Raw genomic sequence first — 14,118 nt, forward strand, 5'->3', positions numbered from 1 at the left:
GAATTGCATTGTTTTCAAAAAATACACTGAAATATTCTATACAAGAAAATAGGCATCACACTTATGAATCTAAATTTATAACCACGTACATGTATTAGCTATTCTCAATAAACCATCTACGTTTGCTACCCACCTACAGTAGCTACAGTTTCAAATTGGGAACACTGCAAATTTATGTACTTTCCCTGAGATCAGTAATCCAAAATAAATAGCCCTGCAAAGGTAAGAGTGTAAACTCAGGATATAAGTCTTCAATAAGGATCAGTCCTCAAAAGCCAAGAAGAACATTAAGCAAACGTAAACACAGCAATCATTTTGTCAGTTTCGAGTTAATTCTCAGCAACAGTGGAACCCCATGTGAGACGTAGCATCCAAATGTTGAAGACCCGTTAATTTTATTGTACAATACAGTTGTCCTAGTTGCTCACTTTCCTATCAATGTACCCCTGAATGCATCCAGCTGGGATTGTGGATGTCCAAATCGTGTCCCAGATCTGCTCTTCCACTCTGCACAATCTTTACAGTGCCTGTAAAACCACTCCTTCTGAGGTTCTTACTCTTGAATAGAAGAATGGCGAATAGATGTGTGATAATCCTCTGGACTAGTCACAAGTTCTGGTAAATCATAGCCTCTCAACAGATGTCCACTGTTTTGTTGAGCAAAGTAATACAGCTGCCTGGCAAACATTGGTTCAACCTTAAGAACAGACAAAATGTTAATCAGACATGTGACAAAACTTCGCGCTCCTCATCCTAGTTATTCAGGGTGGTTATAAGTTAAAAACAAGTTGGGGCAGAACAGTTCTGCTTCCCAGAATGGGAATACAATTTCAGGGGCTTCACTAATCTCTGTTTTAAACTAGGTCTTGCCTAACCTAGCCTAGCTCTGCTGCCAAGTGTCTCACTACCGGCACACACTCCTTACCTTCACCACCTTCATTATAAGGGACTGTAGCAGTGACACAAATGATGTACCAAAAATTGCAGTCCCTTAGCCAGCCCCAGGCTGTGAGCAATGCCCACAGGACACACATGCCCACGGCCACTCCAAGTGTTTAAACACATGTTGAACATGCCAAAAGTCTTGTCTGCACTGCAAAGTACTTTGAGGACTTGAAATGCTGGAGCCTTTAGGTAGACTGAGATATGTTGCCAAATGACTGTGTCTGAAGTCAGATTTCAACCTAACATTTTAGGTTACTTTTGTTTCTGTTCATTCAAGCTCTGATGAGAAATTTGTTCAACCACCAAGTGGGATTTGTATGAGTTAACACTGCCTTTACTTCTGTCTCTTCAGAAACCACCACTCCCTCTCAGGGCTTTGGGCTCTGACTGTAAATATTTGAGCTGTACACTGAGAACAAACACCTGAAGTTCTCCTTATTCTCAGTGAAGGACAGGCTGGATGACACTTGTCCACAACCCTCTCCGGCTGGTCAGCCAATCCCTCCATGTTAAAAGACACAGGCACTGTTTGGGACGAAATAAATGCCAAGGTGGAGATGGGAAGGCAGTGGGACAGGCGCCCCAGGCAGCTTTCAGTGCATAACTGTTTGGAGGGTTGGTAGGGTGCCAGCAGCCCACAAGCCAGGACAGATCAAGAGGATGAGCAGACTGAGCAATTGGCAGAGGGGAAGTAAAGCTCTGGAAAGAGCAGGAGGTACAGGCTCACAGAGAAAATACGAGGACAAGAAATTGATAAGGGGGCTGGAGGGAGGATGCTACGAAGCAGGGATGGAAAGCTGGAAAGCCAAAATAAGAATGGGAAAAAGTTGAAGGAGAGTCAGGGATAGGCAACCATCTTTAACTAGTCATTGCACAGCTCAGGATGGATTTGTGAGCTTCTCAACTTCCACCCCAGAGATCTGCCAGGCAGCAGTGTCAGCAGTGTGGCAGCACAAAAGCTACACAGCTAAGCAGAGGCCACAGCCTATGGCAGAAATCTGACTTGGCACCCATCCTGCTACCAAAGGGGCTTTCAAAAAATTTAAGAGACACCAGTTTTCTTCTCAAGGATGCAGTAAGCTAAGTCCTGCCACTAATGTGAGGATTACCACCTCTCTTGTGGTTTTATGGGCCAATACAGCTAATTCAGAAAGTACCTGGTCTCAGTCTCCACCATCACCCTCCCTCAGAGAGCATCCCAAAAGAGCAGCTTTGACTGTGTGTGAACTGAGGTCAGCCAGCCCATGAGCCTGACAGCTACTGAACCCTGAAGCTGCACAGGCACCCCTGCATCCCATCAACGGCTGAGGCCCTTGAGATATAAGCTGGGATTCTGGAGCACCTTCAGGTGCAGTGGGTGTAAAAGCACCAGATCCTGCAGTGGCCAGGCAGCCCAAGCAGCTGCACAACTGGGCTGGTGCCAATAAGAGCACAGCCCAGCAGCTTCAGGTACATTTCAGATTTAGATGGGATTTGCAACAGATGACAAAATGCTCTGTAGAGAGGGAAAATCAGGTGCTCTGCCCTACTGAGGGCTTCCAGTGAATCCTTGCCAGATCTGGGGATTAAACCTTGCTCTGGAAAGTGCTGCATCTTCAACAATTTACTACTTCCCTCATAATCTACATGAGGCACAAAAGCCTGACTGGCAGATTCATATCCTCCAAGGAGTGTGCTTGTTTTAGGTAAGGCAGAAATCCTACTTACATGGGCTGTAATTAGTTTCCTCTGCCTCTGTGGATCTGGAAATTCCTCCCCAAAGCACAGAGCGACCTGATATCTCGGCAGCGGACGTCCATGGTGAGCAAAGGCTTGCAGCTCTGGGAAGAGAGAAAGTACCGTGCTGTGGAATAATCAGGCAAGCATCACACAGCTACTCACTCACTCCCACCACCAGCATGGGAGAGAAAAACAGAATGGCAAAAGGAAAAAAAAAAGTGTGGGTTGAGATAAAGACAGTTTAATGGGCAAAAAGAAACAAACAAAGAAGACAAAACAAAGAAAAACAAGTGATGGAAAAAGCAATCACTCGTGACTGGCTGATCTACACACAGCCAGTGCCCAAGCAACAGCAACCTCTGGCAAATTCCCCCATGCCCTGTTTTACTGCAGAACACAAGGTCATATGGAATGGAATATCCCTCAGCTGGGATTGTTGAAGCCCTGACTATGCCCCTTCCCAGACTCTTGTCCACCCCAGACTGCAGCCTGTGAGGGCAGAGTGAGACAAGGAGAAAGCCTTGACATTGTGCTTGCACTGTTCAACATCAGCTGAAATGTCCCTGTGTTATCAGCACTGTTTAGGTCACAAATCCAAACCACAGCATCACAAGGACCACTGTGAAAAAATTAACCTTGCTCCAGTCAAAACCAGTGCAGGCCAGTAAGACAGACTTTGTGCGTGACCTTGGAGCACAGTGGAGAAGATAAAGGAACTCCAGGGGTTGATGAGAGAGGTCAGGAAAAAGACAGAAGGTAAGCACAAGACACTGAGTTTGGAGACCTTCCCTCAAATCAGGGGGAGCTGGTTACAACACTGCAACTTTTCTGTTTACTTTGTCTCACAATTAATTTCATATGCACAAACAAGATGTCTTCCAGTTAGTAATTCTGTGGGACCCTGAGAGCAGAACCCCTGGAGCAGACACCTCTGGTACCATTCAAGGGAACCATTCAAGCAGACACACAAGAGCAGCACTGAAATGGCTTGGTAGGGCCAGAGACACAAAATAGTGCCAGGCCCAAAAATCAGCCACAGCCAGACTGTGACAGAGGTGAGGTAAGGTCACTGTCACATTGTCACTGCCACACTGAGGTAAGGAAGGGGAAAGGGCTCTACTTCAGCCATGTACTGAGCTAGCAAAAGAGCTTTCTGTGTCTTCTGTGTCCCTGCACTCCTTTTGCTAACCCATAACCTTATGCAAAATGAAATGATGCAACATCATTATTCTAATAGTCAGTGTCCCCTGTGAAAAGTAGCAGGGGAGACCTTTATAAGGTACTCCCACTCAGACCAGAACCTCCAGTGTTATTTTGACACTGCATTTCCATCCAGAAAAGAGAAAATTCAATCTAACACAATATCCTTGCTAAAGTGTTTGCTGAGTGCTGTGTTTCTACACAGCTGATAGGTAAATATTCCATTTTAATCTATAACCCTGTTCATGCTTTCTGGAAAAAGCTGCAATTAATATTAAAGCCAATGTATTATAATGAAGCACCCTCCCTGCTAGAAAGGGAAAGGAAAGCCTTTGAACTTGACGCGACAAATGCATCTTTTCCCAAAATACACCCCCGTCATTCCTACTCTAACTGCAAGCTTTTCAGACCAAGGTGTGGATTCAGTGGCTATCCCAACCCTGGCTTGGACTACTACTCTTACTGAGAGGGCCAGTAAAACAAATAAAACAATGGGCAGCTTGCTTAAAACATGGAGTAAAATGCAGCTTTCTCCAAAGTGTCCCCAGAAACCCCTGAAGTGTGCCATACCCTCTGGGGATAAGGCAAGAAAGAAGAGATATTTTCCATGGGACTCTGCCTCCCTCTGTGCTGCTGCAAAACAAAGAAGGACAACCCACCCAAGGCCAATCCAGCTGATGTGCAACTTCTTTCAGCTTCCTCTCTCCCTTGTTTTACTTGGCCTCAGCAATTCTCCAAACCCTGAGTACCTGTGGGAGTGCCCATAGCACAGAGCTGGAGAAGAAAGCCCTTTCTTTCCCACCACCAGGACAATCATGGTTTGAGTTCAGCCCTGCACTTCTCCAAAACCTTCTGCTCGTTCTGTCTTCCTTTCCAGGCCCAAGTGCATCATCCAACACCAAAGGGTTCCCCATGTGCCTCCCCAAACCTCTTCCCCCTCCTGATACTCCTGCTCCAGCTGCCACTCCTGTCCCACCAACTGTTCTCTGGCTGCCACCCTCACACTCCAAGCTCTCTTCCTCTGTTCTCCTATTCTCCACCCAGCCCAATTTACAACAATTACCATGCATTTCTCTCTCTCCACAGAGACCATTCCCCTGGTTTCGGATTTATTGCCCCATTTTAGCTTTCTCAGCAGCAGAGGCTTCTCAGCCCAGGCCCCAATGCTCCAGTGCAGCTTGCATTTAGGGTTCAGCTCCTCAGTGGTTTCTCAAGAGCTGTGGCTGGTTCATAGCAGTTCTGCATCTGTCCCTTTCTCTGCTGTTCATGATTCCCTCTCCTGGCAGAGATCACCTGCCTCTCTTCCCAGGGGAGTCCCAGTTTCCCAGCCTAGGGGAATCCCTGAGTTTGCTTGCAGGCTGGGACCCCAGCACATTCAATTAACACAGCAAATGTGTCAGGCCCATGGCAACTCACTTCCAAACTTCACTGAGCATCATCACATGCAAAAACTCACTTTGCACATGCCACAGACCGTGACTGCAACCACACACTTGGGTTTGCACAGGCACTGGTGCATAAGTAATTTAGGAGGGGTGAAAAATAACTATTGCTTGAGCTTATCTTTGGGGTGAGGTGTCTAAAAAGAGATGTCCTGTCAACCATTTGGAAGAACCCAGAGCACATCTAAAAAACCACCTGAGAAAAGGGAAAGGGATTTCCAAAACCATCACCAGGCACAGAATTATACATCTTTAAATTAGCATGTGATTGAAGCTCAACCCAATGCCTGACCTCAAATTCCCCTTTCTAACTGTCAATTCTCACATCTATATAAGATTTCTCTCTTTAAATGCAATTTTTTCTTGGCTGTTTCTCTAGGGCAGCATATCAACCTTGGAATATAAAGTATGCTAAAACTGATGATTTGGATTTCATTTGTTGGGGTTTTTCAAATTTTACAAGGCATTATTTCTCTGAGAGTGTTGTGCCAGTGCTGATGCCCTGTTCTAGTAAGAAAGCACACCAAACCACAGCAACTTAATTCACCCCTAAGGGATGCCAGAAATATCCAGAAAGGACCAATATCTGTTCCTGCTGCCCAAGCTGTCCTCTGGGACAATGACCATCTCCCACCAGTTCCTCTGAGTGGACAGCTCTCCTCTCTCTAACTGTGAAGGTGTGCTGGGAAGTGGGGTTGAAGCTTTGCCCCTTCCCTTCACGGGCTGTAAGGAGAAGGCACTGTCCTAAAGCACTTCCCTACTCCCTCTGCACTGCCTGTGCAAAATGAGACCTTTCCAGAGAGCTCTGGTGAGGTATGCACCTCCTTGCTCAGAATATTAGACAGTCCTGAAATTCCAGAGTTTGTGAAACCCTTTTGAATTCCTAGATATCTTTTAGACACTGGCACAGACTGAAAAGAAGGCTTGCTACTGAAATTTATATACTCAGGCCAAGACCTCAGGCTTGCTCTGGGTCAAGCTGAGAGGAGTGCAGGTGCAGACCACAGACCTATCCAGGACATAGACTAGCAAATCCAAGACAAGGATCCAGTTTTCTGTGTCAATTTATGGAAAAACTATTTTGCTAAGTTCCTCCTTATGCTTCATATAGAAATGTGAGAGATTGGATGTCACCAGCTGAGCCTCAGTTGACTCCTGGCGGTCTGTGCAGAGGCACTGAATGTGCAGAGAGCAGAAATTTATTACTCAGGATTCAAGCACCCCTTGGCTGCATTTGCCCAGAAGTATCAAGGGGCAATTCTCATTTTAATGAGAAGAGCACTGCCATAAAGCTGATTTGGACAGTGACCAGGTGACGTTTCCAAGGAGGTACCAAAGCCACAGTGGGAATTACCTGCCAAGAAGCGCTGAGTGTCGAAGAGCTTGCACGTTTGGTCCCGCTCCAGCTTGTTGGGTCGGTCACTGCAGAGCGCCATCGGCCCATCCCAGTAGATCCTGCTTTGGCAAAGTCTCTTAGCGTAGAGGCCATCAGGCGCCATCCATAGAATTACTCCTCGTTCCAGGTGGCTCAGCAGTTTTTCTATGTTCTTCCTCTGGCCATTATCCTCTGGATAAGGGAAGACAACTTGGTCCAGGCTGCTGACCTCGTAGCTTTGGCCGTGGGATATCCTACAGCCTTCAGGACTGGAAGTTGTCACCTCCTTCACCAGTATTTCACGGTAATATAAGCAGATGTGGAGTCGGCAGTCTACAAGGAGAAACAAACAGACAAACAAAAAACAATCCCTGTGATAAATTAGTATGGATGTTTAATGTTTCAGATCTGTGCTAAGGCCAAGAGACAAGTTTGCATAGGATTTCTGAGCCCGGTGGTCAGCGCCACCCAGAAGGTCATATTAGTCAAAAAAAACAAAAAGAATATAAATACTACAATTTTGGGGGCACAGTAGCATTAATGCTCTCTCATCTTATTAAAAGGGCTACTGATGCATGGGAATTTGGTAGAACTAAAATCTCATCAAGTTCACATTTCCATTTAAAAGGAAAAATCTGCACAAAAAAAGTTGATGTTGGTCACATTTTCCAAGCTCACGTCAAAATTAAACCCACTGGCTCAGTACACTTCCTCAGATTTAACAAGGAAGTAGCTGTGTTTCCCCCCAGACTTTGCATAGAAAAGGCTCCTGCACAGGGGACCTGCAAAGCTGCACTCAGCTGCCTGGAGAGAAGCAACTGCTGGCTCCAGCTCCAACAGGGCTGCACCCAAAATCTCCTGCCTTGCTTTCAAATGGCCATTTGGTCCACTTGGCTGACTCCTACAAATTCACACAGCACTGAAAATATATATATATAATATATACATGTGTGTACAATGTATGTTCACATACACACACAAAGACACACACAAAGACACACCCACACTGACCCTGACTCAGGAGAACAATCCCACTTAAGAAACCCACCAAGCAGCACTCTACAGGTCTATCTACTACCTCCATGAAAAGCACATTCCCACACCTTTTCCCAGAATTACTTAGAAAGTCCCCCAGCACCCAGACATCTGCAAAACTGGCTGAAATAACTTCCCTTTTCTTTCCTGAATGTCTTTTCTTTTCTTTTCTTTCCCCCCCACCACCAGGAATAACAAAGCAGAGCAAAGCCAGATGGCATCAACAGGAGCACTACAAGCACTACCAATTTTAGGGGGGATCCTCCCAAATGAAAACCTGAGCCTTAAGTCACTGACAGTCCTAAATTGCCAAACTCCCCTGGGAAGGCCTGATTTGATGTCTCACCAAAGCAACTCAGCACTAACACCACAAGCCAGCCAAGCACTTCCATAAGCTTTAACCACCTCCATCCCTTGGAGCTGGGGCTGGAAGTGCTTAAGTATCCTGGAAAGCAGACTTACAACCATGCACCCAAATTCACTCATTAAAAAGGATTAACTTTCTTTTTTTTTTCTTCTATTTTCCTTTCATCTGAAAGGAGAGATGGTGCCTGGGCAAGTCAGAAGTGGGAGTCTCTTGCCAAGCTCCCCAGGAAGCCTGGGGGGTTAAGGACCTTACCTGAGAGAGCGAGGGCTTCACCAGACCTTATGCTTGGCTCAATCGGGATGCCAGGAGTCTGGGACTCAGGAGGAGCACAAGCATAAAAGGTTCCTGTCACCTGACAACCTGTTTTCACAAACAAAAGTCAGTGACAGAGGCCTAAATCCTAAAGGAAAAGCTAGGGCAGAGATCACAGCAATGCAAAAGTGAGTTTTCCTGGGCCCCATAACAGGAACTCTCTCTTTTTACCCTTCTTCTTAAAAAGGTCCTATTTCCCAATTCCTCCAGGCAGGCCAACTCTACCAATCACTCCAGATGCTACCTGGACTATATTTTCAATTGGGTCTGCATGAAATAATCCCTTAGTGTTTCTATATTCCCCCTAGTCCTTTTCCTTACTTAACATGTTATTCCATTAAAGAAATAATTTACATTTTTAACTAGACTACAGTGCTCTTAAAAGTCACCTGCATGCAACAATTCATATTTCCAAAAAACTTTACTAATGAAGGGTATAACAATAAAGCTGGGATTAACACTGTTTAAATGTAGGTGAAGAAAAATGTGTAGCAGAAGATTATTAGGATTTTATTAGCAGAACTACTATTTAGAACTACTAAACTGTTCCAACAGATGCCTTTGAGTAAGTGGATTATACCATGGACAACTGATGTTTTCCCACTGTTTCTTAATGCCAATAAGTCTTTGGAGGATGATGCAGTGATTTGCAGACAAGAACGCTTTACCTTTCCCAGTGGCAAAACTCACCACAATCAGGAGCTGGAGTAACTGGGATAAAAAACACCCACCATCTCTTGATGCATTTTATAGCCCAGAGAGAAACACAGTATCAACCACTAACAACAGCCTACAAATTCAGCAAAGGATCCAAATGTGTGCAAGTGCTGCAGAGGATGTACTTCAGGGCAGAGCTCATTCTGCTTGCTACCTTGATTTTTTTTTTATTAGCAAATAACTCAACTCAAGAGCAAAACATTCTGCCTAATAATTCCAATATACTGCCAGCAAAAGTTGCAGTGCACTGAGTATTTACTTTTTAGCAGATCCAAAGATTTCTCTGCAACAAAACCAGGACAGAGCTGTCCTCTGAAAATATAGCACCTACTCCAAGGGTCCTTTTTTGCTTCCCATCCTTTCCTGCCCTTCTGAAACAGGTGGTTCTCCTGCATCCTCAGGTGAGTTACCCTGCAAGGCTCTACAGCACACAGTTCCCTTTCTTTTATGTTTTATTCCCTGCAAGCTTCAGCACTGCCAATTTTCACAATTTGGGCTTTTTCCTACAGATGCAGAGCTTGGAAAGCCATGACTGTGTTAGGCTCTGGTACTGTGGGATCTTTGGGGAAGGAAACATTCCTTTATTCTGTTTCTGCTGTACCAGCCCCAAGAGAGTCTCAATCCATGACAAGTTGTCCCACTGCCACAGCACTAAAATAAAGTAATAATTCCAGCTTTCCCCTAGGGAGAATAATGTCAGTCTAACCCACAAGGCTGGAGGGAAAACCTCACTGGTGTATGCCTCAAAAAGTCCAAAATCAGAGAGAAAAGCTAAAGAACATATGTTCCCATTTGGGTTTTTTGTGAGGGCTGGTTGCCTTCTTTATTGCTCAGGGCTTTTGAGACAGCTGAGGACTTTTGGGGGCTGATTTCTATCAATGCAGAAAACTGCACAGCCCACACACCACACATACAGTGGCAGCGGATGCAAGAGCCAGGACAAAGGTGGCTCCCTTTCAAGGGAACCCAGCACCCCTCTACATCCACATCTGCTAATTCCAATCAAAGCCACAAATAGTGAGCCTGAGGAATCTGGGGTTCCTCCAGGTGGCCAGCCTCAGCAAGCAGCCCTAAACAGGGGTGTCTTACCATTTTCACAGGCGGGCCCTTGCCAGTGATGGCCGCGAGCGGCGAAGGGGATGCTGGCGCACTGGTACGGAATGTCGGGATGCGGCTGCTCCGGGGCAAACTCCCTCCAGTTCCGTTCGTGGGGCACCATGTAGTTCGGCACCTATTCAATTTAATGAGGTATTCTTTCAGCAGGCAGCTGTCAGAACTAATGCTATGCATGGCATCAGCTTTCTCATCTCAGCTCCTTGATTTTCCCTGCCAAAGCCCATGGAGGTCTGAGCTGTGCCCAGGCTACGCGGATGGCACTTGGCCACCACCACCAATGAGGCTCTCAAATGAGTTTCTCACCACTGGTGTAAATAATAAGAGGAGTGGAATAACAAAAGGCAGTCAAAGCACTGCTGGTAAATGTCTGCTTGAAAGAGCAAGGCTTCAATGGGTGCTCGCATTCTGGCACCAGGAGAATGGCAGTGCACTAGGAGCTGCTGTCCAACAGAAAAGAGCTATTACTCTGGGATAAACAACACCAAGGGAAATCAATTGCCCTGTGGCCTCATCTGACATTAGAAAAGTTGCTTCTCAATTTCTCAGTTCTCATAATGAAGTTTCTTCACAGGGAGAACCTGAGAGCCCCACCAGCAAGGACAGACATAGCACAGAAATTGTGCTGCTCAGCGCAGAGGCACCAATCAAAACACTCAACTAATGCCATACCTGGGATGGTAGTGCAGTGTAAGGAGATGTTATTGGAAAGGGATGGTTCATCATTAATGGCTGTTCCTCCATGCTGATCTGTTTTGCACCTGCGTTCACCAGAGGGATGAAAATAAACTATGTCAACCACATCTTAAGGAAATCTGAAATCGGCACAATAAAGGCAAATCCATACAACCTGCCACTGAACAGAGAGAGGACCAAAATGCCTTCCAGTGCCCACTTGAGACTGGATTCCCTGGGCAGGCTGTTCCTCTGGGCTCTGCAGGGCCCCACAGCACAGTGTGTCCCAGCCTAGTGCACAATGATGCCAAGCCTTTCCTCTCACAGGCCCTGCCTGGCACCAGGGGCTTCTTGGAAAGCAGGCACAGCCTTGCCCCTGCCCTGGAGGCTGCAGGCTGGGCATCCCTCACTCCCAGCTCTTTCCCCCCAAGTCTGCCCAAAAATTGCTCTTCCCTGTATGCAGAACCTAGATCCAGCATGCGGTTTTTTTTGGTTTTTTTTTTTGCCTGTCCCTTGAGCTGCCTGCTTGGCTCTCACTACACAGAACTGGCAGGGAGGCTCCAGCTAAAAAAGCAATTCCTCCAGTGATGTGCAGGAGCCTGTGTGCATCTTCCTGCAGGGGCTCCCTTTCAGTGCTCCAGCTCCAACACCAGCAGTCCTCCTGCAGACACAGCCTCTCAAGTCACCAGAACAAGCAGCACTTGAGCCCTCATTTTGCTCCCTTAAAAGACTTAAAAAGGCTGCAGGGTCATTCCAGAAAAGCACACTTCAGTCCTCATATGCTTGCAATGAGACATTTTCACATTCTGTTACACAGGGAATTTGAGATGCTTTACCTTTTTTGGCTCCTTCTGGCACTATTCTGTACACTTTATAGGGATCTGAGATGTCCAGCTGGCTTCTCTCCACCAGTTCTTCAAAGTCATTGCTCTTGTTCAAAGCACACCTTAATCTTGTCTTCCAGGTAGGGGGATCTGGTTTGTCAATGCCCTCTCTGAACTTTCCTTTAAAAAGAGCCCAAGCCTGGAAACATTTCAGATAATCAAAAGAGCAGGAAAACGGAAAAAAAAGGAAGAAAAAAAAAAGAAAAAAAAGAATCAAGTACAAGGCATAATGTTTGAAACAGCATATGTGTGTGTGCTTACATGTGCATGAATTGTTCATGAATTTACTCCCTACAGGTTTAGGCTAAAAAATAGCAGCATGGTAAGGTACAAAAAGCAGTTCAGTGGGCATAAGAAAGGGGAATGAATGTGGAAACATATGTGCTGTGGTCCCAGAAGCATTTAGCTCCACGCAGAGAACTGGGGAAGGGTGGGCTGTCCCACAAGCACAGGGACACCAGGGCACAGCCAGGCAGTGCCCAGCAGCAGCCAACCTGCAGAACCAGCCTGCAGAGGCAGGTGGCAAGGATGGGATGGTGAGGGGCATCCCTCCTGCCCTGTCAGCATTCCACCATCCCAAGCCCAGGCTGAGCCTTACCTTGAAGAGGGCGGCGTCCTCCTCACGGTTGTAGTCCTGCTTGCCAGCGTGCTTCCAGGGGATGCGGAAGATGCTCTTCTCGTCGTTCTCCCACACCAGCCCTGGGTACTTGCCGCTGTCTATCTGGTCGATCAGCCACTGGCGGAGTTTCCCATTGCCACAGCTCACCGAGTTCATCCCGCACTCGCCCGGCTCCAAGTTCATGCCACTCCTGTCACAGGTTGGGCGGGGGTTTCGGGGTGCCCCACCAAGCTGACCTCTCCACACAGGTCCAAGCACCGGCTCTCTAGGAGGCTGCTGAGGAGAGGGAAATGAGCAGGATGATGGGAGAGGCCAAGGCCAACAAGTTGAGCGCTGGGCTAAGCCTACACCAGCGGTGCCCAGTCCCTGATGCCACAAACACCACACCAAACAGTGGCCATGGCATGCAGTGGGGCCCTGGGAGCCCCGGGAAACACGGTACAGAGCCTCAGGAAACCAGGCACAGTCCCCCACAGCCCTCCCCAGGCACTGCCTGTGCTGCAGACTCTGACAGACTTCCCCCTGTCCTGGCACTGCTATGCATGAACAGACATCAGTCGTTGAAGTTTTTGTTGTAAGTGACTTAAGGCACAGCTCCCTTGTCCCGCTGAGAGTTCAACTGGGAGTTTACTTTTCAACCAAACTAGTAAAAAATCGCATTAAAATAGGCTTGCATGTGAGGGGGCACATATGTGCTATCAGACATGCCACGCACATGATTCAGAGGGCTTCACACGCAGTTATGGTTTACATGGCATCTATCTATAACACCAAAGCAGCTTCCACAAGCTCGCTTCAGCAAGACACACTTGAACACATGATGTCCTATACATATCTACCCCTCCAACTGCTCCCAGCACGCACACATGGCAACATTCAAATCTATACGCTGCAGATACCTAAAAGTGGAAAGACAGCAGCCCACAGAGCCCGGCATCAGGGCACTTTTGTCCCCCGGGACGTGGGAGCTGGCAGCCCACCACACGGAGCCCTAGAGCTGCGCGCAGAGGCGCAGGCGCGCACGGAGAGCGGCGCGGCTCCGCAGGGATGGGAGCCCGCCGGGAAGGCGCGAACTCCGGGACACCGGCACCAGGGATGGGGACCTGGCGTCAGGTTTGCCTCACCCATCTGGAAAATGCTTGAATGCCCGAAATCCTAGTTTGGTGGGTTCCCACTCCACCCCCCTACAACATCTAACAAAATTAAGCGATTCCTCACCAGGAATCTTTGCCTCTACCCACGGGGAGCCTTTCCGAGACCCTTGCCCGACAGGCGCACGCTACTGTGGGCAGATGGGCAGCACCGCTCCGCATCCCTTACACCCCTCTACAGGAGCAGCATCACCCCGGACACCAAACCCGGTCCCTCGGCATCTTCCTGCACACGGTGCGCCCGGGGGGTTGGGGCGCGTTCGGGACCTCGGCTCCCCAGCGCGGAGCCCGTAGGACTCCGTGAGAAGACCCCAAAGAAGTCGCTTTCCCTCCTTTCATTGTGCACGGAGCGCATCCCTCCCACACATTCCCGCGACCCTCCCGAGGGCAGCGGGAACCGGCCGGGCTGGGGCCGGTGCGCGCCCTCACCTCAGGAGCAGATAACGGGCGGGTGTTGCTTCTTTTGCTTTAAATTGAGAAAAAAATAGAATGAGGCGGGGGGAGAAATAAAAGGGGGAAGAAAGAAAGAAAGAAAGAAAGAAAGAAAGAAAAAAAAAAAAAGAA

At 47.6% G+C, this 14,118-nt stretch overlaps 1 protein-coding gene across 1 annotated transcript; it reads right to left on the bottom strand.

Moving 5' to 3' along the window:
- Nucleotides 1-451: 451 nt before the first annotated feature.
- IRF4 (interferon regulatory factor 4) lies at nucleotides 452-12,668 on the bottom strand. Its single transcript, XM_005425836.2, has 8 exons — nucleotides 12,383-12,668; nucleotides 11,737-11,923; nucleotides 10,898-10,986; nucleotides 10,202-10,343; nucleotides 8,336-8,443; nucleotides 6,661-7,014; nucleotides 2,653-2,765; nucleotides 452-697 (listed from the first exon to the last, which is right to left on the bottom strand). The coding sequence occupies exons 1-8, from the start codon at nucleotides 12,584-12,586 to the stop codon at nucleotides 554-556; spliced, it is 1,341 nt and encodes a 446-aa protein (XP_005425893.1). The 5' UTR covers nucleotides 12,587-12,668; the 3' UTR covers nucleotides 452-553.
- Between the last annotated feature and the right edge of the window lie 1,450 nt (nucleotides 12,669-14,118).

Source organism: Geospiza fortis, unplaced genomic scaffold (genome assembly GCF_000277835.1).
Source record: "Geospiza fortis unplaced genomic scaffold, GeoFor_1.0 scaffold154, whole genome shotgun sequence".
NCBI lineage: Eukaryota > Metazoa > Chordata > Aves > Passeriformes > Thraupidae > Geospiza > Geospiza fortis.